The 25,650-nt window shown below is 42.8% G+C and overlaps 1 protein-coding gene across 3 annotated transcripts in view; it reads left to right on the top strand.

Moving 5' to 3' along the window:
* The window catches only part of LOC124177959 (neo-calmodulin-like), a 79,845-nt gene that overhangs the window by 45,447 nt on the left and 8,748 nt on the right, over window positions 1-25,650 (top strand). For all 3 annotated transcript variants that reach the window (XM_046560956.1, XM_046560954.1, XM_046560955.1), the window contains 2 exons: window positions 3,438-3,581; window positions 16,512-16,627. In XM_046560956.1, the coding sequence (XP_046416912.1) occupies window positions 3,438-3,581; window positions 16,512-16,627 (260 nt within the window). The remainder of the gene's footprint in view (window positions 1-3,437; window positions 3,582-16,511; window positions 16,628-25,650) is intronic.

Genomic DNA, 25,650 nt, shown 5'->3' with positions numbered 1-25,650 from the left:
ACGTGAGTACACATTTCCATAGAAAGTGGATTTTCGTTGATGAAGAGAAGATTATTGTTATACCAGCCGCGACGTTTACAAGTATTTAATTTACCACTGCTTTGTGTTAATTGAGATAGCACGAAGGTCTACCTGCTGCAAAGCCGGGACGATTCAAGCGGAACATGTCTCACCAACGACGGTGAAATTTGATGCGTTTCAGAAAATTTCCTATCTCCACGTGGCCCGAATCAATTTTCTCGAATATAGTCACGTACTTACGAATTTATTCTCTCGACAGACGGAGTGAAGTGTTTTGCAAAGCGGTACAAGTAGACACACAGGGTTTTACGCTGCGTCGGTATAACACCACTGCGAACATCGTGCAAAACTTCCAATACTAACCAATAAAAACGCGTAACGTTTACGTCCACGTTGCGGATGCGTGCAGAAGATCTTCTAGTGCGAAACGAATCCCACCGATGGATTTCGCAGCCGCAGTTTACCGGGAAGAATTTTTATTTATCACGCTGCGCTATTAAATTCCTCCGTGCGCGATTCAGCCGGTCAAATAAGGTTGAACGATTCCGGAGCCAAGACGATGCTTCGCTCAGAGTTCAGACTCATGCCGTTTCCATGTTTATGCATGAATATCATATTACACATGCCATGTAAATTCTATCGAAAACGCGTGAATTGCACCAACCGTTGAGGGAAGATCGCTCAGCTGAAAGCGATAAAACGATAAGGAGTTTTTTTGCGCCATTTTTATTTCGCGTTTTTCTCTCCGTTCGAAAAGGAGCGTAATGCCTACTCACGTAAAAACTTAAGGGTGCAAATCTCTTCGTCAGTCTCTCGGCTAATAACTAGGTGAAAAAAACCAAACCCTCATTCGGGAAACGGCTGCAATTAATGTTGCAAAACGCGAGGTGGGACAAAAGAGATTTCTAACCTCAAATCCTTACACTTCTCATTCGCATAATTCTTCTATCGTCTTCGAGTGACGATGAAACTTCGAGACTCAAGAAATTAACAGCAAAATAAAATTTGAACACACAGACCCGGAATACTTTTCGGAAAATTTTTGGACCGTCTGACTCCGAACTACAAGGTCTATCGCTTCCCCAAATTCACGTACAGAAACCACAGGCGATTCTCTACCCACATTCCTGCGATGGGTGGTTTATAAATTACCTATGGCGTTGTTTCGCCCTTGCGATTTGGGACAGAAGGGGTTGTCGCACCCCGACAAAGTGGCTAGGGACGTTTTCCTCCGGTAGACGGTATTATTTTCACCCCGAACCAGGTTATCTCGATTTAAGCCACTGTAAACCTTCCTGTCCGTCCTTTCGTCCACGCTATTCGACCGCTGACCGAATCAAGCCGACGATTTGTCTCCTGAAAGAGAAGGAGACGAGTTCCATTCCTGCTACGAGGACGACTTTTGGGATTACGGCAAGACATGCTATCAGCATTTGTTATTTCGGAATGAAAGGAAACCTCTTTGCTGGTTTTTTTCAAATAACACGTGTAATGTTATTCATATTTTTCGCGAATGTCCGAGGACGATTATGTTATTTTAGCTAATGATTCGTTGGCGAGAAATTTAAAACCTTGACATTTGCTCGAAATATTTTCACATAGAAAGTGGGTAAATATCGATAGACAGTTTTTGATAGCTCCAAATTAATGACAAACACTGGCATAATGTACAATGAATGACAGTTTACGGCAGTGGACTTTTCCTAGCGTTCTTACGAAGCGACTACTCACCTCGCAATCTGAACGAGTTATTTCACTGAAAAAAAGTCCAACCTTGCAGCGAGTTTCGAGATAAGCGAAGAGGGAAAAGTTTACGAGTGACGTATGCAAAATGCGATATAATTTTTCAGAACTTTTGGTCAAGCCGGACTATATTCAAGCTTCGCTGCCTGGAGGCATGTAGGTTTGCACGTGTAATATAAGCTGTCTAAAATTATCAAGTAAAAAAGGAGATCAACCGCGTTGCAAAGTTGTCAGTCAGAAAAATGAATAACCGAAAATAATTGGAGTAGGCTACGATTAGGTTGATTTTTACCACTCCTCGCATTTTTTCAGCTATAGTTCGAAGATTTCGTTCTTCTTACTTCACCTTCAACCGTCGAGTTATCCATACGAATGTATATTTTCTGATTGCAATTTTTGTTTCACCGAAAAAAAATGATTTTCACTTCTGGCTATTGTTGACTCTAACGGAAATCGATTTTCCCCGGTAAATAATATTTACAAAGTTGAATAAAGTGGGAAGGTGAAGACGTTTACTGTATTCTCTGGTGTACTCTACGAAGCGAACGTAGTCGGAGTAAAGGTGATTGGCACTCGGTGAAAACGTGACTCGCTTTCTCCTGCACTTCTTCCCGACAAATATAATCGAATTGTCGATTACACCCTAGACGGACACGTGCGGACAATCGGGCACTCGCAACAGAGAAATCTCGTCCGAGAATAGGAAGCAATTTCAGCCCGAGACGACCTGCAGCCGTCAGCGTTGCGGTTCGTCGTCCGCATTATGAAATAAAGAAAAACGAATCAACCATCCGGCGTAGAAGTTTGGAAAATTTCCTCTTTCCCTAGATTAAAGCAGAAATCAAACTTGTAAATTTAAACATTATTCTCTCATTCGAAGCGAAACGTGATACATGTATAAGCAATTAGAGAGTTGAACAATAGACGCGCTTTGCGACGAAATGTGGCAAGAGTCCTGACAAGCTGCGTAGAGGAGGTGTCAGATATTCTTGGGAACGAGTTTTATCGGATAACCAGTTGCACGTCACGATTCCTCGCTACTCCGGAGATTAACCGTGAGAAATTTGCAACGAATTTGAGGCAAAAGTTACGAGGAACGTCACGAACAGTCGGAGATGCGCGCAGTGACTTTGGAGCGGAGGAGCGAATCGAATTGTCGGCTTAACGAACAGTTGCACGTAGTTTACTCGTGCAGAGCACATGCCTCGACACACACGCAAAGAGAAACGCGAGCACACAAACTCGCTCTAAGTTCATCCGATGCAGAAACGCTCACACGGACGCATCCCAGGTATAACAGGTCGCATTTTACGCTCCGCTTCTTTCTTCTTGTTCTCTGTATTTTCACCGGGTATGTACGATTGCACACACAGTTTCCCGGGCAGCAAATTGCACGACTTCCACCCCACGCTGCAGGGGGAAAATAAAAGCAGCGAATTTCGCCCTCAGGCCACCCGCGACTGACAAATCCCTGTTCAGGTGAGGCTTTTCATTCGGTCGAAAAATTTCAGGAAGAATTTAAAGCCCTACGGTTCTGACGAATCTCGCTACTTGCCGAAAGTGCGGAAATTTTCGTTTTTCGCCATTTTCGCATTTAAACGACGTTAGTTTTCGCTATCGTCGAAAGGCAATCGGCATTCGTGAGGAACCTTATCGACCGCCATTTTTTACAGAGTTCAGAGAGGCGTTCAGGCTATTCGACAAGGACGGCGACGGCAGCATCACCAAGGAAGAACTGGGACGAGTTATGCGCTCCCTCGGGCAGTTCGCACGCGCCGAAGAACTTCAGACCATGCTCCAGGAGATTGACATTGACGGTGAGTGTTTTCTCATTTCTCGCAATTAATTAACCCATATCTGTAATTATTGCCAGAGCTCTTCTACGAATTTGTATGCATAGCTGGACCGACTGCCGTTCAATTCCGTGGAGGATAAAAGTATTTGCCAAGAGCCATCGAAAGCGATGAAAATAGTGAACTACTTTGTCTTTTTCTTTTTCTCTCCCTCACCTTTGCGGCTAGTTGCTCCGTTAAAATTTACCAAAAGTACAGTTTGCGCTTTTTCATCGCGCAACTTTGTATTTGTTCCTTTTTCGCGCAGTTTGAACTTTTACATTGAAAACTATTACTCTCGTTGGCATTGGGCAAATAGCTGAGAGAATCAATAATACTATCAGAACTGTAACGAGTCTTTAAATAAATAAAAATAACAAAATACACGTCACTATCTTGGAGAAGTGAATCTTCGAAATGAATTTGTTTGTAGGTATAGTTTTCCATCACAGATCACGTGCAGAGGAATTTTGTGTTACGATAAATTTAATTTACTGTGCCAACTTTTCCCCTTTTCCCTGTTCAATTCCTTCGATATTCCCTCTTTCCTTCTTCCCCAGCGGTCTGGGATTCCGAGGTGTTCCGATATTGTCATTTTGGAGTAAGCTTCGGGACGAGGGTTCGCAATTTTCCTAATTTTTCATTCTCATTTTCAACTAATCCGAGGGATTCGATATCCGGCGGGAGGCTGAAACCGCTTCCACGGCTATAAAAAACCGTTCTTTATTTTATACGATCCAGATAGATATCAATCACACCGTGTCAAGCGGAGCTGCGAAAACACAATAATTCTTCTCTTGTCGCGTTTCGCGACCGCGCGAATCTATCCTTCTTCCTTTTCGTGTTTTTACTACTAGCCTGCTACAAGAAATCTGGCTCGACTCCGCACGTCTGGAATCGCACAAAAAGCTATCCATAGAAAAGGAAACAGGGTGGAAAGAAAATGTCGCAAGTCAAGAAGATGCGAGAGTGAAAAAAAACCGCGACTGTCATTAATTCGCGTTCCAGAACGTCCTAGTAAAATCGAATCCGAGAATTTTGGGGGAATGTCACAAGGTTGAAGGTACACCGTTGGTCCGATTTGACTTGGCAGGGGACTGTTCTTTTCAAAAAACGTGCAATCTCTGCTCGAGTGTGGTAACTGAGAAAAGAATGTAATCCCGAAAATGTCGTCTATTTACTACACTTTGAAGTAAATTCAAATAAAAAAAAAAGTCTGTCCTTATTTTTAACGTATAAGATACATAACTCGGTCAAAGACAAGAAGCAGAGAAATTCCAGAGCTTAAGTGGAAAAGGCACGTCTTCTGAAGAGAACGATGCCTTTATACGAAGTCAAAATCGACTACCGTCTTACACCTTCAACCTTACGAGAGTCGATTGGTTTTAATTAAAAACGAATCTACGTGGTGGGCGTGAATGTATCACGTAAATCAAGCTTCTTGACGTTTATACAGTAAATATAAATTACGGTTTTTTTCGAACTTTCAGAGCTTACAGTATACTCGAAGAAAAAAAAAATTATATCTTCAAGTTTAATAACTCGAAGCAGGCATCTCACACATTATTTCTCGATTCTCCGAAGGTGAGCCATCATCAGACCTGCAGCAATGACGTGGAAAATAAACGGAAATGAGAATCGGGCGGAAGGAATGCGAACCGGTGGGCAAAGATGTGAAATCTACAAAAGCCAGTCTGTCTCAGCTTCACACAAGCTCGGCAATAACGAAGCGCGTGACCAAGTCCATCATTCCCAATCTCGCTCCGTGTGAATTCAGTGTGAAATTTCCCGTTACTATACTTCATATTATACCCGCGCAGTTTCTTGCACGGCTTTCCAGCTTCCGGTGAGAAGGGGGAAAAAAAAAAAAAACACCATACACACGAACATATCTACCGGGTAAAATATCCCGCGTATGATAGGTATGCATTACTTCTGAGAAATTTGTTTCCCCGCCAAGAGAATCTTCGAGAACCCCTTCATCATTTTTCGCAGAATTTATCATCGTGTGAACGTGGAAAAAAATTGTGTTTTCGTTGTAAGTCATTGCTTCCGCGGAAAAATAATAACCAGGAGCTTCCCGGTAGCTTGGATGTATTAACGGAGGATGCCTAACGACAGCTTTCGAAATTTATACTTATTACCTCCTACTTCGCGAAGCGACCACGGTGAGAATTCAATACAGGTCAACACAGCGTTTAAACGACGACAGGTAAAAACTTTATTAGCAGATTCTTCGCGCGTTCCCAAAGTACCTATAAACCGTTCCGTTTTTTTTTTTTTCATTTGCCTCGAGTAGTTCCGACTTTATTAAAAAATACTCCCTGTAAGCTATGTAAGTTGAGTAAAAAAAAAAGTTCTCAAATGCCAAGGTGCAACGAAATCTTTATTCTAGCGACGGAGGTTCTCGAACGATTAATCCCTGTTCATTCGTTTCAATTGTCGAAAACATCTCAAGATCTGGCGATACTTGGTGATTTTTTTCTTCCTCGTCAAGTTTCAAGTTTGTCAAATTTAATCCACCGACAGGAAATATGCGTATAATATTATACACTCGCATATGCCTGCTCTATAAAGCTCGATGCAAACGGGAACAAAATTTGATATTCCTTATTTCAATCGAGGATTACCCATTCGGAAATAATTTCCCGGCACACATGGTTGACGATGGGGGATTATGTTGACAGCGTGCGATGCAATTTTCCCGAGACGTGATTTTTACACCCGTGCCGGGATTACCGAGGGGTGTTGACGCGTAGGACAGACGGAAGGTCTGAGATGCTTGAAACCCACGCCTTCCGAGTTTTTCTTTTTTGTTTTTAAGGGCGGCGTAAACGCGAAATAAATCGCATCATCGTATTTTCCACCTGATTTTCCGTTTGCCTCTGCTTGCTTTTACCTTAATCCGCGACAAGTTGTGCGCGTCTACTTAGATTTTCAATTTAAGCGAAGAAGAGACAAGGCTGCGGTGAAATTGGGTCGGACAAATTGAAAAAATTACACACATGCGATATTTTTTTAAGACAAAGTCTGCGTCGAAAATCTTCAAAGACGAATTTCAATACGTATCTTCACCAAATAAAATCAAAACGCAAATATCAAAAACTGCAATAATAATAGAAGCAGTAAAACCGAAATCTCTTTACAATTTTAAAACAACGTCCATTCGTTGCTCACTTTGCAACATAATCGCGCATTAGTGTTTTTCGCAAGTATTCACGACCTGCTCAACGGTTTACTTGTAACACTGCTGGATTCGAATGTTTCAAAACACCCTGTAAAGAGAATAGAAATTAGCGCTCTGCGGCACACTTTTTAGTCTCTTAGATGGTCGGCTCTCTGGGGTAAATTTCAAACTCTGTGGGTGGAATTTTTATACCAGTTGTTACGGTATAAAAGTCTGTGTTAGTCCGCATTTCAAGCTCACGAATAGAGGGACGCCGCAAGAAAATTTGCGATGCTTGTAACGCGGGGGCGTCTAGCAGGTTGAATAATATTTTGCAAATCTGAATTCCAACGGTAAAAATGTCCGCTAAGGCACTAGAGAGGAAGACGGATACGATCTTCGATACATCTGCATCTGCCAAAAACAAAATTAGTTATAAAACAAAATTAGTATTAAAAATAGCTTTTGAATGATTATTTCGACCTGAGACGAAAATTGTGTTGGAGCATTTTTCTCCATCACTCGATTATCGATAATACTTTTCGTTTTTTTTTTTTTTGTTTTTTTTTCATTTTAATACTCGCACGAGACATTCCAATGACGAAGAAAAAGGTTTAATAGAACTTCGCTCTGAAATTGATCTACCGAAGGTTACGAGTTTCTCGGGTTCGGTCTCGCAAATGCGGAAATCTTAGTGAAAATCATAATAGAAATCGGCTTGACATCTATAGGTGGCGAAGTGTTGAGGGTGACAAGCCGAGTAGATCGATTTAGGCGAGACTAACTCTCTACGAAGAATGTCAAAATCGTTTCAACACGTCCTGTGAGAAGAAGTTTGAGCCGTGCAAAAGTCCTTCGCTGGTAGTAAACGAGCAATTACAGACGATGGCTTGTAATCGAAACCGCCACTCTCCAGGATTGGTCTTCGATGTGTTACAGCTCTCCCTTCAATTTCCTTCATTTCGACACTTGTGTGTTCGTCGCACTGAGAATGAACCGAGCCTGGAAGAAATTCAAATATTCAATACGCGTCACACCTGAGTGAAAAAACTTTCCGTTCGAACAAGTTGGCATCCGAATGGCCAGCTGCGTCCAGTTCCGTTTTAAACCAAGCAGCGATACCGCTGTTCGGTTGATAGTTGATAACTATTTATCGGTGACCCGATTTGCTCGCGAAACGTACATGCTTTCATACCTATGTTGACGTTCCCACGTAGGTACCGGAAATCGGAAAGGCCACAGACTCGAGGATTGTCATCAGCAACGTTGCGCCGAAATTTACGACGAGTGCTGCGGTTGGCCGCAATTTTATAACCGATAGTGCGGTAAAGTTGTTTCGATATTCATAACCACACGGGCCGTTATCGGCAGAAGTCGTGAGAATTAATGGGAAAAGAATTTAATACAAAAGAGAGTTGGGAATGTGAAAAAGAATTCCAGAACTCCGTTACCCGAGTGTCGCAGCTTACAATTAGCCAAATGTCGGGAAAACGTTTCCTCGATATCGAGTAATTGTCGTTAAGCCAATAAGGTCACGGATTCTCCGATGTTCGAATTTCAAAAGGCATGTCAGTCGGCGCGTAATTACACTTTACTGTAGATACGTGAGAGCGTCGCGTCAGATCCAAAGACAGGATTTCAAATTACAGCTCGATCGTTCCACGCTTTTGCCATACCGATCCGTGAAATGAAAGTTCAAACTTGAAAAGCATCACGATCAAAAGATGTCCAGAGAAGAAATCAGTGCGGATGAATCCGGCGATCAACTCGATCGACGTCGAGGAGAGCTTGACCGTCACTGCGTTTCGTTCGACGTTGCACTTCCGGGCTTGAATTTCCTCGATTACGTTCAGGATTTTATCGCGTTTTCGCACTCTTCATCCTCTCGTAACGTCAACTCCATACTTCGGCTCTGGCCACTGCTGTAACTTGGAGAATGCCGTGTCCGTCCGTTTATCTGCAAGCTGTGTATCAAATGCACGCGCACGTTCGTTCTCTCAGTTTCCTATGCCAAGTCAGCCAGATAACAGAGCATGGGTTAAGTTGAAACAAAAGACCATTCACGGCCCGGATGGCAAAGTTGCATTAGCAATGTCTACACGCCTCCGGACGGCTCGCTGTTTGTGCTTCTTTCTTCATCAACAATAATTCGAATCTTCCACTGTGGAGAAATACGACGGAGGATATACGTGTACAATAAAAGCGAGGGAATTCGATAGTGGGGTTTGAAACGTTCCTCTTGCAGAGCCCCGGAGAGAATAAATGAAAGAGAGTTGGTATTTCGGTAGCGATCGAGACTGTCGGATTAGTTGTTCGAACCGTCCGTGGCTGCAGGAGGAGTTCGTTTCTGGATTTTTGACCGATATGGAACCGTTCATCGACGACGTTTCGAAACTGACGAAGCTTCGAACTTTCCTGCGCGCTTGAAAATTCCGAGTGAACGAATTCGGTTCCGAAAAACTCGATCGGCGAACATGTCAGACTTACAGATACTAATTGGAACTCCCGCCTCTTTGTCAACTTTGTTAGCCGGCAGAAACGCCGGGTGAAAAAATTGCGACGAGAGCTGAATAAAGGGAGGGCGAATAATCATCGGTTTCGAAGCGTCAGAAAGTGATTTTCAATTTACCGAAAGGTATTCCGGGGCGAAAGAACGACGTGGCAGACGAATTTTACGAGCGGTATTTCCGTTACAAAGACAGACACCAGGGGACCACACTCGGTCCCAGATGTCCCTAGTGATCCATTGTAATGCAATTACTTTCTCGCTGAGTGCCCTACCTGTCTCTTCTCCCTTTTTCACATACCTGCGTGCTTCCGCGCGATCCGCCTTTTTTATCCTCCTCGACAAAAGGAATCCCGGCTAATTCTCACCGATTCATTTAACGCGGTTGGCTCCGGAAGAACCGAGCTTCAATTAAATCGCTGATCCAACTCGAGGGCCGGAAATTCCTGGTCAGCTTCGTCTTCGTTTCTTAATTTTTACATTTTGAGACCAAGTGTCGTAGACGCATCGAAAATCACGACACGAGGCGGCGTCAACGACATTATTAATGATTTTGAATCCAACCCATCGATTCGTTTGAAAAAACTTGAACTCCGCTGACGCGACGGTGAAAACGCTCACCTTTTTTCACGCAAGTATAATTCGATTTGAAAGTTTGCGATGCGTCACGGTTCCGTATGCCTGTACCTACATAAAAGAAGCCACGAAAGAAGGTACCGTGAAAGTATACGTATAATGAAAATTTATCGCGCGTTTTCGTCCAAGGAAGTCCGAAGCACACTGTGGTATAAAAGATGTGGGACTACCACGAAGCGGGCAGTGTTGTTGGAAAAAGGAAGCGAGCTGCCGAAGAAACTCGATAAACTAACTCTTCGTTGAGCTTAAATACCGGTGATATTATCCGGGTGAAATGCGGTTAGGTGTCGGGATAGCAGCCCGGGAAAAGTTCTTTTACCTCGCCTGCAGCTGACCGAAGTTTCGAAGCACGTGCGAACGCAACCGTATAACGAAAAGGGCTGTTTGCTTCGACCGCTAGTTAAAGCCGAGTGCTGGCGCCGTAGGTACTGGCCCAAAGAACACCGGCGTGCCTGGTGAATTTAATCGCAAGAAACATTGGCGAGGGTCTCGGATCGGGATTTGATGCCGGTAACTTCCAACTGTGGACCGCACGTGATCCTTGCTCTGCACCTTCGACCTGCACCCCGGTCCCCGGAGGATTGGCCGAGGCGTCGGAGATTAAACGGCGATCAGGAGAAGAGCGCGGAACGCGGTGTGCGAACATCGGCCACCCTTGCAGAGGCGGGCCTTCTAACTTTCCCGAGACAAGCGGACGCGGTCTTGATTAAATTTCAACATAATTTCGGCCCAACTTTTACCCGCGTGGCTCTCGGGTTAGATGGCCGGATGATAAGGGGATTTTCCACGCCGGGTCGAGCCTGTGATTGTGAAACGAGGAAACTTCCGAATCTGCTTAAGGGAATACATTGTCTCGTTCTTCGAGGTCTCGTACTCTCTTCAACTTGTTAAATTTACAACGCAAACCGAGACGCGAAAGGAGCGGAAAGGGAAAATTCCCGAGGCTCGCATCGCCGATTCTATTCATTTTTTCGTACACTCTGGTGGACCTAAAAACATTCAAAACTTCTTTTTTTCACGAGCCAATTTTGCAGTTTTTGGGAGTTGACACTATCCCTACAGTTTAGCTCGGTAAGATGTGAACAACGTCCAATCGGTATTAACGAAAGAATTTACTTCATTATCGAAAAATTCTTGATTCGTCGATTTTTTGAGGTTGACTTTAAGGGTGATTTTCATCGAGGGTTATTTATATCATTATATTTATATCGCTGAAATGCTGCCTTGCGGAGTAAAAAAAAATAAATAAACCTCGCGAGTGAAAATAAGTGGCCAAACAGATGAAAATTAAAGGGCAAAGAAAAATGCTATTTATTTGCGAAACGTGTTTCTCTGGTTGGAAGTTGAAAACAATACTGTTTTTACAATAATCTAGGTTGACGCGGTAACTTTATTCATTCGATAAACATTCGATGACTTTTATGTGTCTTTTATGTATGATGATAACTGCTACGTCATAAAAGGGGAGCGCAAGGGGTGATTTTACCCTTTTCAACAACATGTTGAGGGTCGACAAGTATCGCAAATACCTGCATTCGCATTAAAAGGATCGAATTTTCCATTCCGAAAATATAAAAGCCGATAGTACGCTGTTCGTTTTTACGGTCGTATTTTCATGACACTCCGATGCTCGTACGGCTAACCAGAAATCCGACTCCCCGGATTCCGGCCTCGTGATATTTGAAAAATGAGACTTTAGTGATCGACTTCCAGCTACATCCGGCTTCGATACAGCGCCGCATCACCCGCGGTACCAAAAGTCTCGTATCATAAACCAGAAAGCAAAGTTTAGAGGCGCGCGAGGGCGGCCATTTCGTGGCAGCGTTCTACCGAACCTTTTTCAAAAATTGCCCGTTACAGTCCATCCTGTAGGTAGAAGGTATGCAAGGAGGGTGGATTCGCAATCTCGAATACCCACAATTCAACGGTTCTGTTTCAGACGTAAAAAAGCTGAGACGCGATCAGAACTTTGTCTGACCTTTTTACCCTCGAAAATCTTAAGGAGTGCAGTTACTTCATCCCTGGAGAGCATTCGAAGCGGACAGGGATTGAGAAATTTTAGGAAATGTGAAATTCTTTGCAAGGATGAATACGGATTAACAAAATAGAGCAGGCGAACGGAATTGCGAAGTGTATTAGCTCAAAAAGCTACGGAGCTTTTGATTGTAAAGATGCAGAGTTATCGGAAGTTTTGATTAAAGAGAAAAAAATAACTGACGGTGGTAAATTGTTCACGATCGCACATTTGATGTTCGAAAAATCGTGTATAGTTAGTCAAACCTAAATCGGGGAAATAAAAAACCTTCAAGCTAAACGGAAACCTAGACAGACATTGAAAGAACGTTTCTCTCAGACTCGTCAGAAAAACACGCATCCCAACGAGTCTGAGTACCGAACAATTCGAACAAAGCTCGGGCGAAAGCTTCTTCATCGCCCATATAATCTACTTCAACTTTTTTCTTACGTTCAGATCTGTTTTCTCACGCGATCAATCTCGCGTTAACTTCGCTGTGACTGTGAGAAAATGTTCGTGAAACTGTGCGAACAAAGTTCCATTTTACTGAAGAACTTATAGTGTTTAAAATTGTGAGAAGGCGTTTCATTTTTTCTTAAAGAATCTCCAAGTAAACTAGTGAAAATATTTGGATTAGGTGGAAAGGAGGCTCAAATTAGAAATGGGAAGTCACGAAGCAAACGGTGAGTATCACTTTGCTCGAACATATTTACCTCCTTAGTATCACTGTAAAATTTCAATTGCCGCTTAAGTCGGTAGACGGGACCGAGAGTAAAGATAAATTAATTCGAAAGCGTCATGATGCGTACGTATCTGTAACTTAAACGTCGAGGAAGTTTCCCGTCAAGTTCAGTCGCCTGGAAAAGAGAAATAAAGAATCAATCAAAAAGGCGACATCAATTCTGCCAAAAGCACAAGGTCATATAATTTCTGATAATATACTTCCATATATCTCGAATGAATTCTTTCAGTCCTCGTTAAAACTTCTACTCCAGGCATCCGTCGATTCGCCGATTCGAAATTTAATCACTGAGTATTGGAATAGAAAAGAAGGAAAACAGAACACTTTTGAAAGCCACTTCACCGAGTCGCACTAACACGCGTTACAAAAATCGGAGCACCTTAAACTTTGGCCCGACTCTTCGTGAAGTTAGCGCACACAGAGTTCGTTAATTTCACGGAACGCGAAAGAAAAATGCTATTACGGTTGGTTGGCGCGTCGTTAATAATTGTCGGGGAGCGTTACTGCCGGTGCATAATTCGAGCACCCACGCATCGGGTGCGAGAGAGAAGGATGGCGCGAAGGTCGGGGAGGGGGGAGAAGAAAAAGCGTAATACGTTAACCTGAGGGGGTGAAAAAAAATTAAGCGCCTAGGGGAGCGCCGCGCCGTACGGAACATGGGGAATAAATGCAGGCTAATTTGCCTGGATCTTTCCGGCGTCGTTAATCAGGGCGATAAATAAGGCGGCTGATCTGTTCTAGGGGATTAGAAAACGGCAGGTGTGAGATACTCCGATCGGTTTTACAGAATCTCCAAGGTTCGTCGGCGTGTAGCACCCGTTAGCAGGCCTCGAGGCATCGCCGAGTAGCGGCAAGGATTTCCCGAAGTCATCCTCCGAAGTCCCGAAATCCCGCTAATCCTTCGATGGCTTATCCAAGGACTTGCTCTGCTCCAGCTTGTCCCGCGGGTTACGCCACTCGCCTTAACGCGACACTCGCTTGGTCAATAAACGGCCGCCTTCTAACGTCTTTCGGGGGTGAAAACCATTCGTTTGAACGTCCGGAAGGTGAGGCGTGTTAGGAATAAGAAATTGGACGGCCCATCGGCGAAATGTTTTATATTTTAGTCTTTTCTTTTTTCTTTCTTTTTCTTTTTTAAGAGAGTGGGAAAGAAATTTCGGCTATTTTGGTCACGAATTTTTACGACGGAGCAAAAACTGTGTGTGAAAAATTGACGGTGACAATTTTTTTTCTATTCTGTAAGCTCGATTTACAGTTTGAAAATGGGAGTGAATTAGTGGGACGGTCACAATACTGAAACTTCAAGTTTTATAGTAGAAATGCAGAAAAGTTAAAGCATAAAAGACCTAAGTACTGATTCGTCAAGACGAACATTGTGCCAAACCAAAAAGAATTCTACCGATTCTATAATATATATACATATACATGTACTTCAACCTTTCTGCATATTGAAATTGTATGAAATTTATTTTAGCGTCGTTGAAAATCGACGTCGTGGCCCTTCCTTCTGTTTTCTGGCCATTCTTCTTTGAAGGCTCCCACCGACAATTATGGTACGAAATATAAGCAAAATTCTGTCCAATTAGGCGAGTTCCCTTTGGCGTTTACGACTGTGATCAGCGCTGCTGCGTAACGTCTGCGTTACAACTTTACCCGTACATACTTTTCGAGAAAATGAACTCGCGTCTACGTTTGCGAAAACTGGAGAAGTCGAGAGAGCCTCCGGCGAAAGCTGATTAGCTTTAAGATATATTGCCGGCTTTCACCCGAGAAAGAAAGCGTTGTATAGACGCAGATGCAAGCGTGTAACAACTTGGCCAGAGTTTGAACGATTTTTTGCCAGAAGCGCGCTGGGAGGTCAATTATTTTGTAAAAGAAGATGCTTGCGATTCTCGAAAACTGAACGGCGAACAAGCCTTGGCAACTTTTGACGTTGTACCCTACGAGGGGGAGAATGACCGAAACTGCAGTTTGAGACGATTGTAGAATTAGGTACAGGTACAATACGGCACTATAAATACCGATCAGGTTACACCAGATTCGGCCGAGAGTGGTAATTTAATCCGGTATTCTACAACCGTTTGAAGCTTATATCATTGAGAAAACGGATATCCAAACGGATAGCAATCGAGTCAAGTATTTAATTAAAGGTGAATCTTATGGCTTTGAACTTTGACGCTATGGAATATTTTACCGAGTCTAGATTTCAGAATTCCAATTCCGTGACGGAAAACGCGACACGCTGAAGTCAGGTTCGCCAAGATTTTCGACTTTCATATAATCCCTGCAACATGCCAGCACGGGTTATCATCTCAGACACACTTTGTAAAATTAATTACTGAAAAGATACGTGTGTCGCATACATAGCTGCACGTTATAAACACCGCGTGCATCGTATATGTGTATAAAGAAAAGTAAAAGTACAATAGTTTCAGTTGCGCAGGAATCCACGAGGGACGATTTTTCACCCGCTTCCGCCTCACGCTGGCACTAGAGTTTATTAGGACCAAACAAGGCGGGGGAGGGGGGGAGGGGGGGTGGAGGAAGAAGAAAAACATTGAAAAAAGCGAAGCGGGAGAAAAGGAAAAACCGCGAAGCGAACGCTGCTCGTACCGGAAATTAGAAACCTTCTTTCAAATTTATCCACCTCCGAGGTTGAAAAAAGGAAAGAGACAAAAATGGACCCGGACCTCCTTGCAGTGTTTTTCCCTTTCTCTTGGATTACAAATAGCCCCGAACTAATTGGAGGTCAAACCTTCGCACGCATCGTACCGGCGACCCCTAAATGGAATATCGATTACTTGTCACTTGCTTTGCAAATTGCAACTTCGCACTGTTCCGACCCTGCTCGAAAGAGTTCGCCTTATTTGTTAGCATCCTATGCTTTCTCTCTCTCTATCTCTCTACACCACATTACAGGTACCAAAGTTTTCTATTAAGGCCATATAGTACTCCTAACCTTACCGACCGAGCATATTCAGCTTTTTTCTCCATGCATTAAAGAAACAAATATGAACGGAAGGTCAAAGAATCACGCGATGCACCATCGAAATTTGAACTCTTTTCGTTCGTTTGCTTATTTAATATAGAGAAAAAAAGAGTAAGTTTGCTCGGTCGGTAAATATAGGAATATTACATGACCTTAATCGCTAATATTGTTTTTGTATGGTTTAATCTCGTAGAAACGATTCAATTTATTCCAATAACGGCAAAAGAAATATACTTCTTTTAATTTAAAACAGCCTCTTTTGATTCAAGATAAAAGTGATCGGAACAAAAACTTGGCTTATCGAGTGAAAGCAGATTCGTGCAAATCGACAAAAAATTTATTTCGCCAGATTCGAATTCAACGTTTCTGTTTTTTTTTCTTTTGTTTGTATACATGAAAAGGTAAATTCAACCTTATCGGAAACGCTAATATCGCGGCCTCAAGGGTCGACGAAATTCGCGTGACCAAGCTGTTACAGAATTTTTTCGCCTGCATATGATTTTTTTTCTCGTTTTCTTTTCCTCCTTTTTCACCGTCACAGAAGTATTCTCCGACCAACGCGAGGAGAAAATTGTCCAACATTTCTCCAACTCTTCCATTTAGTAAAATTTCCCCTGCAATTCTTGATTCCCCGGCAAATTTCCAACTCCCACATCGCCATCGTGATTAATGAAGATTTTACTTCTCCGCTGGACAGTAAAACGAAATGTACATTCACTAGGTGAAATAATTTTTTATTCTAATTATTCCGAGATTGTGAGTTGGAGAAAAAAGACAGCATTCTTTAATTCGGTTAATACGACAACACGATTGAAACAGATGTTGCAACTGAAATTACGTCGACGTTTCCTCTTTCTTTCAGGAGACGGAAACGTAAGCTTTGAAGAATTCGTAGAAATCGTAAGCAACATGGGAGGAACGAGTGCGGAAGAAGCGACGGAAGATCAAGAGGAAAAGGAACTGCGCGACGCATTTCGGGTGAGTTTATTGAAAGCAGTTGCGTCGATGTTTCGTCATAAAATTGTGCTCGATCCGACTACGCGAATCGCTCAAAAATTCAAACTTTTCACTGCGGTATTCAATGTCGCATCGGGATGCAACGACTTGGAAAATTCCGCATCGATCGAAACCGAAACACGTCGCGAACCTAAAAGTTTCGCGTGACTGTCCGGATGGTATTTTCATGCGATTCCGCGAGGCGCTTATCTCGTTCTCGCGTGACAAACATCCCTTCAATTTTTTGTCCTGCTCGAGATAACCGGGAGTTATATACACGAGCAGGTAGAACAGCGAATCCCAAACGCGGCGTAAACGTCGCTGACATGTTTTCTAATCTGCGTCGAGATGTGAGATCGCAAAAGTAGAGAGAAGTAGGACGGCGGAGAAAAAGGGTTATTTCTCCAAAAAATATCGTGCAAAGAATTTCTTAGCAAATCTTGCCGAAATTCATTCGCGCGATAACAAGTTGAGTTTAAACAAAAACACGAAAGATAAATATTGGACTTTGAAAATTTGGATAAAGTTAAATATTGATTGGGAACGTTGTGCAAATGTTTTGCAAAAACGAGCGAAGCTCCGACGATAGAGGTAAAATCCACGAAGCGGGTAAATAAATGGGGCTCCTCCTCCGGATCTCTCGAACTTCGAGCAGCTTTGCTTCAAAATTATATCGTGTTGTTGTAGGATGAGCGAAGGTGGCGAGTTGAAACAGTCAATTTAAAGTGATAATAGTAAGTACCGAGGTCCTAAATCGATTCAGGGAGTTGTTTCAGCTGTCCCGCGTCACTTAAAACCCAATCTAAGTGAAACAAGCCGTTGTCAAATCGAACGCACTAAGACCGAGCGATTCTCGAATCGCATCGCAGAAGAGCCGTGCGAATCGCATGCGTAAGTTTTCAGAAGAAAAGGGGCAATAATACAAAGCTGTTCGTGCGATTAAACGCACTCCGCGCTTGTGTCACCGCGAAAGCATGGCGATGACGTCACGGGTAACAATTAGCCAGGGGTTAATAAATTCTTGATAAGCCGCGCGTCCTTAACGAGCTGGAAGCCAACAGTGGGGAAAAACCTAACAGGGTAGAATTTTCCCTCGTGGAAAAAGAGTAGCATACACGCGTTATAGACGCTGTTTCCGCTCTAAAACAAGTATAAAATGTCAACAAATTATCCGATCGTTGAAACGTTAAAGACCCCCGAGATGCGTGTCGGTTAATCTCGCGTTTCTCGATCGATTCTCCCAACACACAGCATCGAGTTTATTTACAGAGCATGCCAAGGTCCCGGATTTCCCTGCAAGTCACCTTCGGCCTTGACTCGCATCTTGAATGCATCTAACGAGGCTTGCATCTTGCGACTCACGATTCTCCCCCACAGTCTCCGAGACAAAATTTTTCTCCAAGCGAACCCCCGACGAACCCTTCACCTTCATCCCCGATTCTCGTTCGCGTATGTACGTATTGTACGTACGTAAGTGGAACAACTTGCGATTAAAGAGCAAGGTAGTTGCAAAAATACACACCCATCGACGCGACGTGAAGAATTCCTCTCTGGCCGAGCGATTCTCCGCTTCTTCATCCAGGCGTGTGTACATTATCTCGTTGTACCGACGCTACGTTCGTGCAAGCACGTAAACTTGACGACGAATCGAAGAATCCAAACCCGTTCAACTCGAGGCTCTCCGAGTTTATCGAACCGAGGATCGACGCTGCACTCGACGGCTTGGAAAATCACAAATTCATTTCACTACCGGCATACACGAATGCCTGATTTTACGCATACGAAATACGTACCCGTTAACACAAGGTGGGCGTGACAAATATTTACGCCGTCTGCATGCAGCGGATAATATTCGGGAGGTCAAACTGTTGTCTTGATATTTTTCGCCCCGTTAAACATGCCTCGGATGAAATGATAACGTCGTGAAAAACAATTCGGGAAGACCGATCTCGCATCTTATCACCTTAGGGTAATAAAAGGAAAACTTCTCGTCCTTCAATTCGAAGCAATCGCATAAATATAAAGTGAGAAAATTTACATTCTCCGTTCTCCAACTTGTTTTGCGTTTGTAGGTAAATATATTAAAATACGTTATACCTAAACGTGAATGGGAATTTTTTTTTTTTTTTTTTTCGGTACAGGAGGAATGGGGAGCGATAACTTTTGTTATTGCGTTTGAAGCGGCCGAATATACCTCGGTTGTTTTATGGAAATTTGATAAGGCCGGATTCGCGGTTTAACGCGGTTTTAGCCAGTTTGAAAAGTTTTTTTTTTGTCTGTAGAAAACGAGGGACGCCGGATAGAATTATGCGTCTCTTAATTTGATTTGAAAAATTTTTCGAACAATGACTGGAGCCTGCGATCTGATTGCGAGAGGAAGGACAATCGCATCTCGAACCCTGCAGGGGGACGCCTGGTGAGAAAAACACTCCTAAAAGTACTCCGCGAATTAACTACCGAATCGTCGAGTGTTTTCTCCCATCAAGGGGGCCGTTTTCCTTATTTACAAACCGCAAACATCTGCGCCTGCTACCTTTGTAATTATAATTATATTGTGTATAAATTAAAGTACATACCTGCGATTTGTTCGCTGCGAAATTCACGCGAACCGGTTGACGATTCCACGTTTTCCGGAAAATGACACCGCTTCAGAAACGGCACGAAACGACGGACGAGGAGCGAGTAGATAGCTGACTGAATAACCGTAATAGCTGTAATAAGCGTTGCATCGTGAAACACGGGAGGGTCATTTATTCCAGAGCATAAATCCGACAGAGTTAAATTACCAAGTGACGCCGCTGCAGCGTCCAGAGTTCAACGATGTTTCACTAAGATTGTATACCCGTAGAAACCCTTTAATCCTACTACCCTGCAACAACTTTCGCATGCCGCCTCGCAATTTGGACTCGTGGAGCGCCCTTCGGCCCTGCGTCTGAAAGCACACTGATTGTGAGAAAAATTTCAATTGTTAAAGTTACTAAAGACCGTCCAGTAAAATATTGTGTTTACAATCGTTACGACAACGGTTTAATTGCAACGGTTGGAATGACTGTAGAAAATTTGGTAGACGCAATTACATTTGGTTAGATAATTACAAAGTTGTCAATGGCACAATTTTTGATTTTTGCATTATTGAATTGACTTGATTTGTTGACTATATACATGTATTTACCTCGGTTACAACACAGGGTCTTAATATCGATTCATGCTTGCACGAGCATCAATTTATCGTAATAGTAGTAAGGAATAGTATAGGAAAATTGACCATATAACCGAAGTAAAAACAGTCGAACGTACTACAGATTTCCCAATCAAAGCTACAAACAATTAATTTTCATTATTTACCCCGAGTCGTGTCTCCCCGTTACGGTGAAAAAATGATAATGATTAACTCCTGTAAAAAAATTTCTTTCGCCGCGGTACCAAATTTTCAAACTTTAAAAAATTTAAATCTATGGTATTTTTCGCCTAACTGGCTGAAAATCGCATCACTTAGCATGCATAAAAACAGCCCGAGATGCGAAAAAGTGCCATGCACGCCACTGAATGTAGATAACGAACTCGCGTCCTGTCATTCCTTCGGGATGAAAACAACGCCGCCGGAACCGAGTGTCGACGGTCATTAGGGCGCATTGTGTCACCCGGGACTTCGAAGCTTGCAGCCCGCGGCTGAGGGATGGGTTTTCACCCTTTCGAATATACCTGTTACGAAACATCTGAGCTCTGCGCGAGCCTCTGAGAGGCGGGCTTTGAGCGGGGATTAAATCATATTACTAAGTTTTCTCTCTCGCTTCGTATTATACATATATATGTATATATCGCAATGTGCCGCAGGGTACTTTACAGCTGGTGGGAAAATTACGGGGAAATTTGACGTTTGCGGCCGCTTTTCCGACTCTGTGAACTAATTTGATAGAGCTGCAGGCGTGATGCGAAATAACGATTACGCGCCTTTTAGCCTTCATCTTTTATCTCGTGTTGTACGGTGTAATCGTCATTAATGTATATTTAGTCTCGAATATTCTTTAAACGTGGCCGCGCGATTAGACGGGGCGAAAAATTTATCTCAAAACAAGGGGTGAAAATATACCCTAATTTACAGAGAAACTTATTTAACCAGACGAGGAAAAAAGTTTTACCGGATAACGTAAGTAGGTATCAACGAAACTCTTACTCGGAAAAAATAACCCCCTTAAAATCGGTGCGGAACTTTTCTCCGTTGTACGGTATAAGATGTAAAAAAAGTCTGTGGGACGATCTGCCCTGAGATAAGTAGAAAAAGTAAACCAACCCAAAACCCTTCGACCAGCTACGTCATGCTCTGGGAATTTATTATCAATTAGAATCAATACAGCGAACAATCAGACGCAATTCGCCGCAGAAGGCAACACGAGAAAACCGTTTCTGGTAATAAGAGTCGTAAAAACCGGCTGCGCGTGGAAGGGCGCGAAATGAGAAGGAGAATAACGAACGTTAAGGTATAGCAGATAGGTATGTTGGATTTGAGAAAGATGATATGAAAATTACGCTCGCAGAGACGACGAGGAAAAACTGTATTTTCGAACGGTATGATATTCTTTTCAATTGTCTCAACTAAATTTAAAAACTGCTTTAAAATTCCTACTAAAAGAGATTCTCTATCTTTCAGTAACGGTCGTTTCGATATTACCGTATCTTGATTATAAATAATGTCACTACGTGGTAAAATTAAATATTCGACGATACCGAAATGCAGATATAAAAAAGAAGAAAGTGTTTCGGTAAAGTTTTTTTAAAAACAGTCTACCGGATAGAAACCAATATCTTAGATTCTTGAAATGTTTAAGCGATTCGAAACGAAGTATCGACATCAAAGTTTGTTTTCCGATATTTCTAAATTAAATAAGATCGTTGTGTATGGATGTCGGGCAACCAACCTTCCCTCGTTATTACGAACGAAATGATGTTTGTAAAATATTTCCCCTGTCTTGGGCGACGTAGAAACCGGCGGAGGGCGGTTATACGAAGGGAAACGTGGACGGACGGATGGATATATGCGGAAGACGCCGAGTGTCATGAGATTACGATAAACCGATCGCGCGTGAAATGAGCCTGAGTAACGAGCTAATAACTGGAGGAGAAGCGGGGAGAGGAAACGAATAGCGATTGGGAGTCAATTCTAGGGAGCTCAGCACGAAACCGGAAGTGGTTAAGAGGCTCGAGCTGCGAGGCAGCTCCGAATATACATCGAGGATTCTCGTCTCGCCCAGAGTTCCGGATCTTTCAAACAGGCGCGAATCAATTGGCGAAATCTTTGCCTCGCACCTGAATCGGTAATTCTTGATAATCATATTTTCTTACATAACGCTCCTCCGAGCTTATCATTTTCATTTATCTCCCGCTCCAGGTGCAAGGAACGCGGAGACAAGTCGCACGTGTGGTTAAGAAGTCGATATTTTAATCTCCGCGACCTCGTGCCACTGCCAGTCTCTACCGAAGCTTGCAGATTGTCACGGACTCCGCTGAAACGGATGGGAACTGTTCCCTTTTTTATTTCTTTTTTTTTTCTCTTTGTTTTTGTCCCCGTAGATGCAGGTCGTCATCAAGTGAAATTCTTGCGATTTTTGTACAGTAAAACTTCGACGGTATACTTGATATACTGGAATTCGATGAAAAATTAGTCTTCTACATTGAGACGAAAATACGTTTTGGCATAATTTTCCGATAATTTGCGTCGAGGCCTGTTATACTATAAAAATACGTGCTAAAATTATCCTACTTCACGAGCCACGCTTGTCGGTTCACTTCGTTTTCCGTATATGAACCCTAAGCCATCGTTTACGACGAAACAATTTACCAGAGAGTGGCGAAATGTGAAACCGGCAAGTTTCGCAGCGACTTGCCAACGAGAAACTCGGGTGGTTGAAATTTTGATGGTTGAGAAAAGTGGCGAAAATCGTATTTGAGAAAACGATCAGAGAACGATGCGATTTCAATTTGCGACGCGGTTGGAAACTTTTCACTATGTAAATTGAAATACCTTTATTAAATTAATCACGCAATTATATCACCGTAGGCTTTTTATTCGTTCGTTACACTTCGACAATTCCAGAGGCCTGTATAAATTATCCGCAAAACAAATCCGCCGGATTGAAGTTTGACAAAACTTTGCCCTCCCCCCCCATGCATGTATATAATTGCGGTTCAAACTAAAACTGTTCGCCTGCCGGAAGCTTTTCTCTTCCCACTTCATCCCTGCATCAAATTTTTCGGGACTTTTTATGCTAACAAAAAGTTCCAACGTTTGTCGAAAATTGAATTGTTAAAGCTTAAGGTCTTAAGGGTGGCTCGATAACTCATCATCTTTAACGCACTGCGCTGAATTTCGAGGCGAGTTCATTGTCCGCACAATCTGGAGCCACAAGCCTCGTCGACGGAATCTTCGATGGAGTTAATTGTAAGCCAATTTGCGAAAACGGTTGACCGCCGTGCATGGTCAAGTACTCGTGCAAATACGCTGACGTTCAAACAATCGTCGAACAATGGCGGACAACGGGCTCTAAATTCAATTGCGCATATCAATTATACGCGTCGGAATGATCATTGCAGCAGCTATTTTACAAGATATTGATCAAATAATGCCGAAATGAAATCGCCGGCGATGCAGAGTTTTGAGTAAAATTTCTTTCAACCTGAGACGTTCGTGTCTTGCGTATCAACGATCTCCACGTGGACGAATATTATACAGCTGCGGGCTGTAAAATACATTAGGTGACGCGAAGATAACGAAATTATTTCGCGCCAAGTGCTCGCTTGATAATACAAGTTGTAACGTTACACACCCGCAGAGTTCAGCCCTTATCTTACAGAGCTCTTGTAGCTCTTGATGCGGGGCTTCCTATTATTGCGCAGCGATTATACATACCTACACGTATGTAGCGCAGACCTTCGCTTGAATCGTGAATAAGTACAACTTCGAGGGTCCGTCTATCACGGAAACAATTTTTGGAGATATTTAAAGGCGCAATTATTTACGCGCGACGTTTAAAAATGGCGCAAAGCGGTGGTGAGTCATCGGATAAAAGTGTGTTATACCGGGGGTTGGAGGACAGGGACAATTAAAGTTTGAGATTAGATGATCGCAGGGTCGGCCAATTTGTCACCCTTCACTGCGGGGGGAAATTCTTCACGCGCCTTGGAAAACCCCCGAAAGACAGCAAGAATTTATCATCTTGCGTGTCATTGTTTGCCAATATAAAACGAATGGTTCGTAAAACTTTTCCCAATATTTTAGGGTGCTTATTTATTTAATTATTTAATTATTTATTTCTTTTTTTTTTTTTTGCCATCAAAGATCCTGCTCTAGGTCTTAATTGAATCACGGCATCCAAGAAGCCTCTCCGAGTTTAATCCCGATTCAAATTGAACCCGATTCGATCGGGGAATTTAATCGCGGCTCGACATAATATGTAGGCCTGATTTCTTGCGGGTTTATATTATGATGAAATTTTAAGGAGCTTGATGCTTCTCGAGTGCCTCAAATAACAGCTGCCGCCACTGTGATATGAGATCGGAAAATTCGGGTGTATTGCAGCTGGTTCGAATAGCATTTTGGCCAGCGCCTAATAATTGAAAACCGAGGGGTGGGGAGGGATTCGAAGCTAATTCAATTTCGATTCGAATCCTCAGACTTCGGTCCGTGTAATACGACCGGGAAAATTTGTCTCGTGTTAATTCGTTCCTCCATTTTTTAAACTACTCTCTCTAAAGACATAACCCAGAAGTTGAAATTGAGTCGCCTGCTGCTGATCTTGTGCATGTTACAATATTCACATAGTCAACTTCCCGTTCTTGATCAAACATTACAGGTATGGCTCAGGGCGCAACGGTCAATCCAATATCGTAAAATCATATGAACACAATTTGTTGAGCCCGCGTAGGTAGCGTGTTTGAACAGAAATTTCTCGTTCGCCAATCGAAACACGTTGAAGCCGCAGCTCAAAGCCACGAGGATCGATTTTCGCTATATTTAATTCATAGAGTGCACACATACCTGCGGGGGAGGAAAGTATCGACAGGAAATGATACCGTATCTGCAGTTACCAACGATTAAAGGGGGAGCGCACGATTTTCTCACGCTGGAGAAGGAGTATCGATATGCCTTTTAACACTTATCTAATTCGATTTTCGGTACAAAATTTATAAACACCTATACTCCGAACCAGAATTATTGACGTAGCTACTGATCAATGATAGTTCAACACGATTCTTTGCGATTCAAAGTCTCGGACGCAGAAATGATTCATAGATTCGAGCGTAAATTAGCAAGTTCGATTTCCCACGACGACAAGCAGCGGATTTATAATACAAACAGCCACAGCTCAGCTGCTTATAAATAATTAAACCCGCATACCCAACGCCTATTTAACTCCTCCAGGTATCCAACTAACCCAGTTTGTACAGTCTCTATAAATCACGTGCAAGTTTTATCCGCGCAAGTTATAACCAAGCAAATTTCAAGTCTGCAGCTTTCTTGTCCCGTATGCGCTCACGTCCCATCGACGTATTATTATAAGCTCGCTGTTAAATATACAAGGCGTTTACTCATGGGAACAACCGCCAGAGAGCTTTCTAGCTGGTGTGAATATATCTACCTATATCAGGTGTCACATGTTCAGGGTTTGGACCAATTTTTTTAAGCATGCATTATATAATAAAATTGATTTGCGGGGGTGTGCTTGAAAATATTCATCGGCGACCTAAATACGAGATATATTCTAATCTGTATGCGAGCTACGCTCAAAGTTCCCAGAATCTTTACGCATCTGAATAAATTCCTGCTGGGATTGCGTGAATCTAATCGCGTTTACCTCGCATGAGAATAATGATAAAAGTCGTGAAAATCCGTTCACCAATTTGTAACCAAGAGCTGTGTGCTTCTTTTTCGATTCTGCTATCGAATGATTTTCTAGTCAGCCTCACCGCCTCGTTCGATTCAATTGTAAACTCAGAATAAACCGGACAAA

Source organism: Neodiprion fabricii, chromosome 3 (genome assembly GCF_021155785.1).
Source record: "Neodiprion fabricii isolate iyNeoFabr1 chromosome 3, iyNeoFabr1.1, whole genome shotgun sequence".
Lineage (NCBI taxonomy): Eukaryota > Metazoa > Arthropoda > Insecta > Hymenoptera > Diprionidae > Neodiprion > Neodiprion fabricii.
Note: the sequence above shows the minus strand (reverse complement) of the source record. Positions and strands in the feature narration are given on the sequence as shown.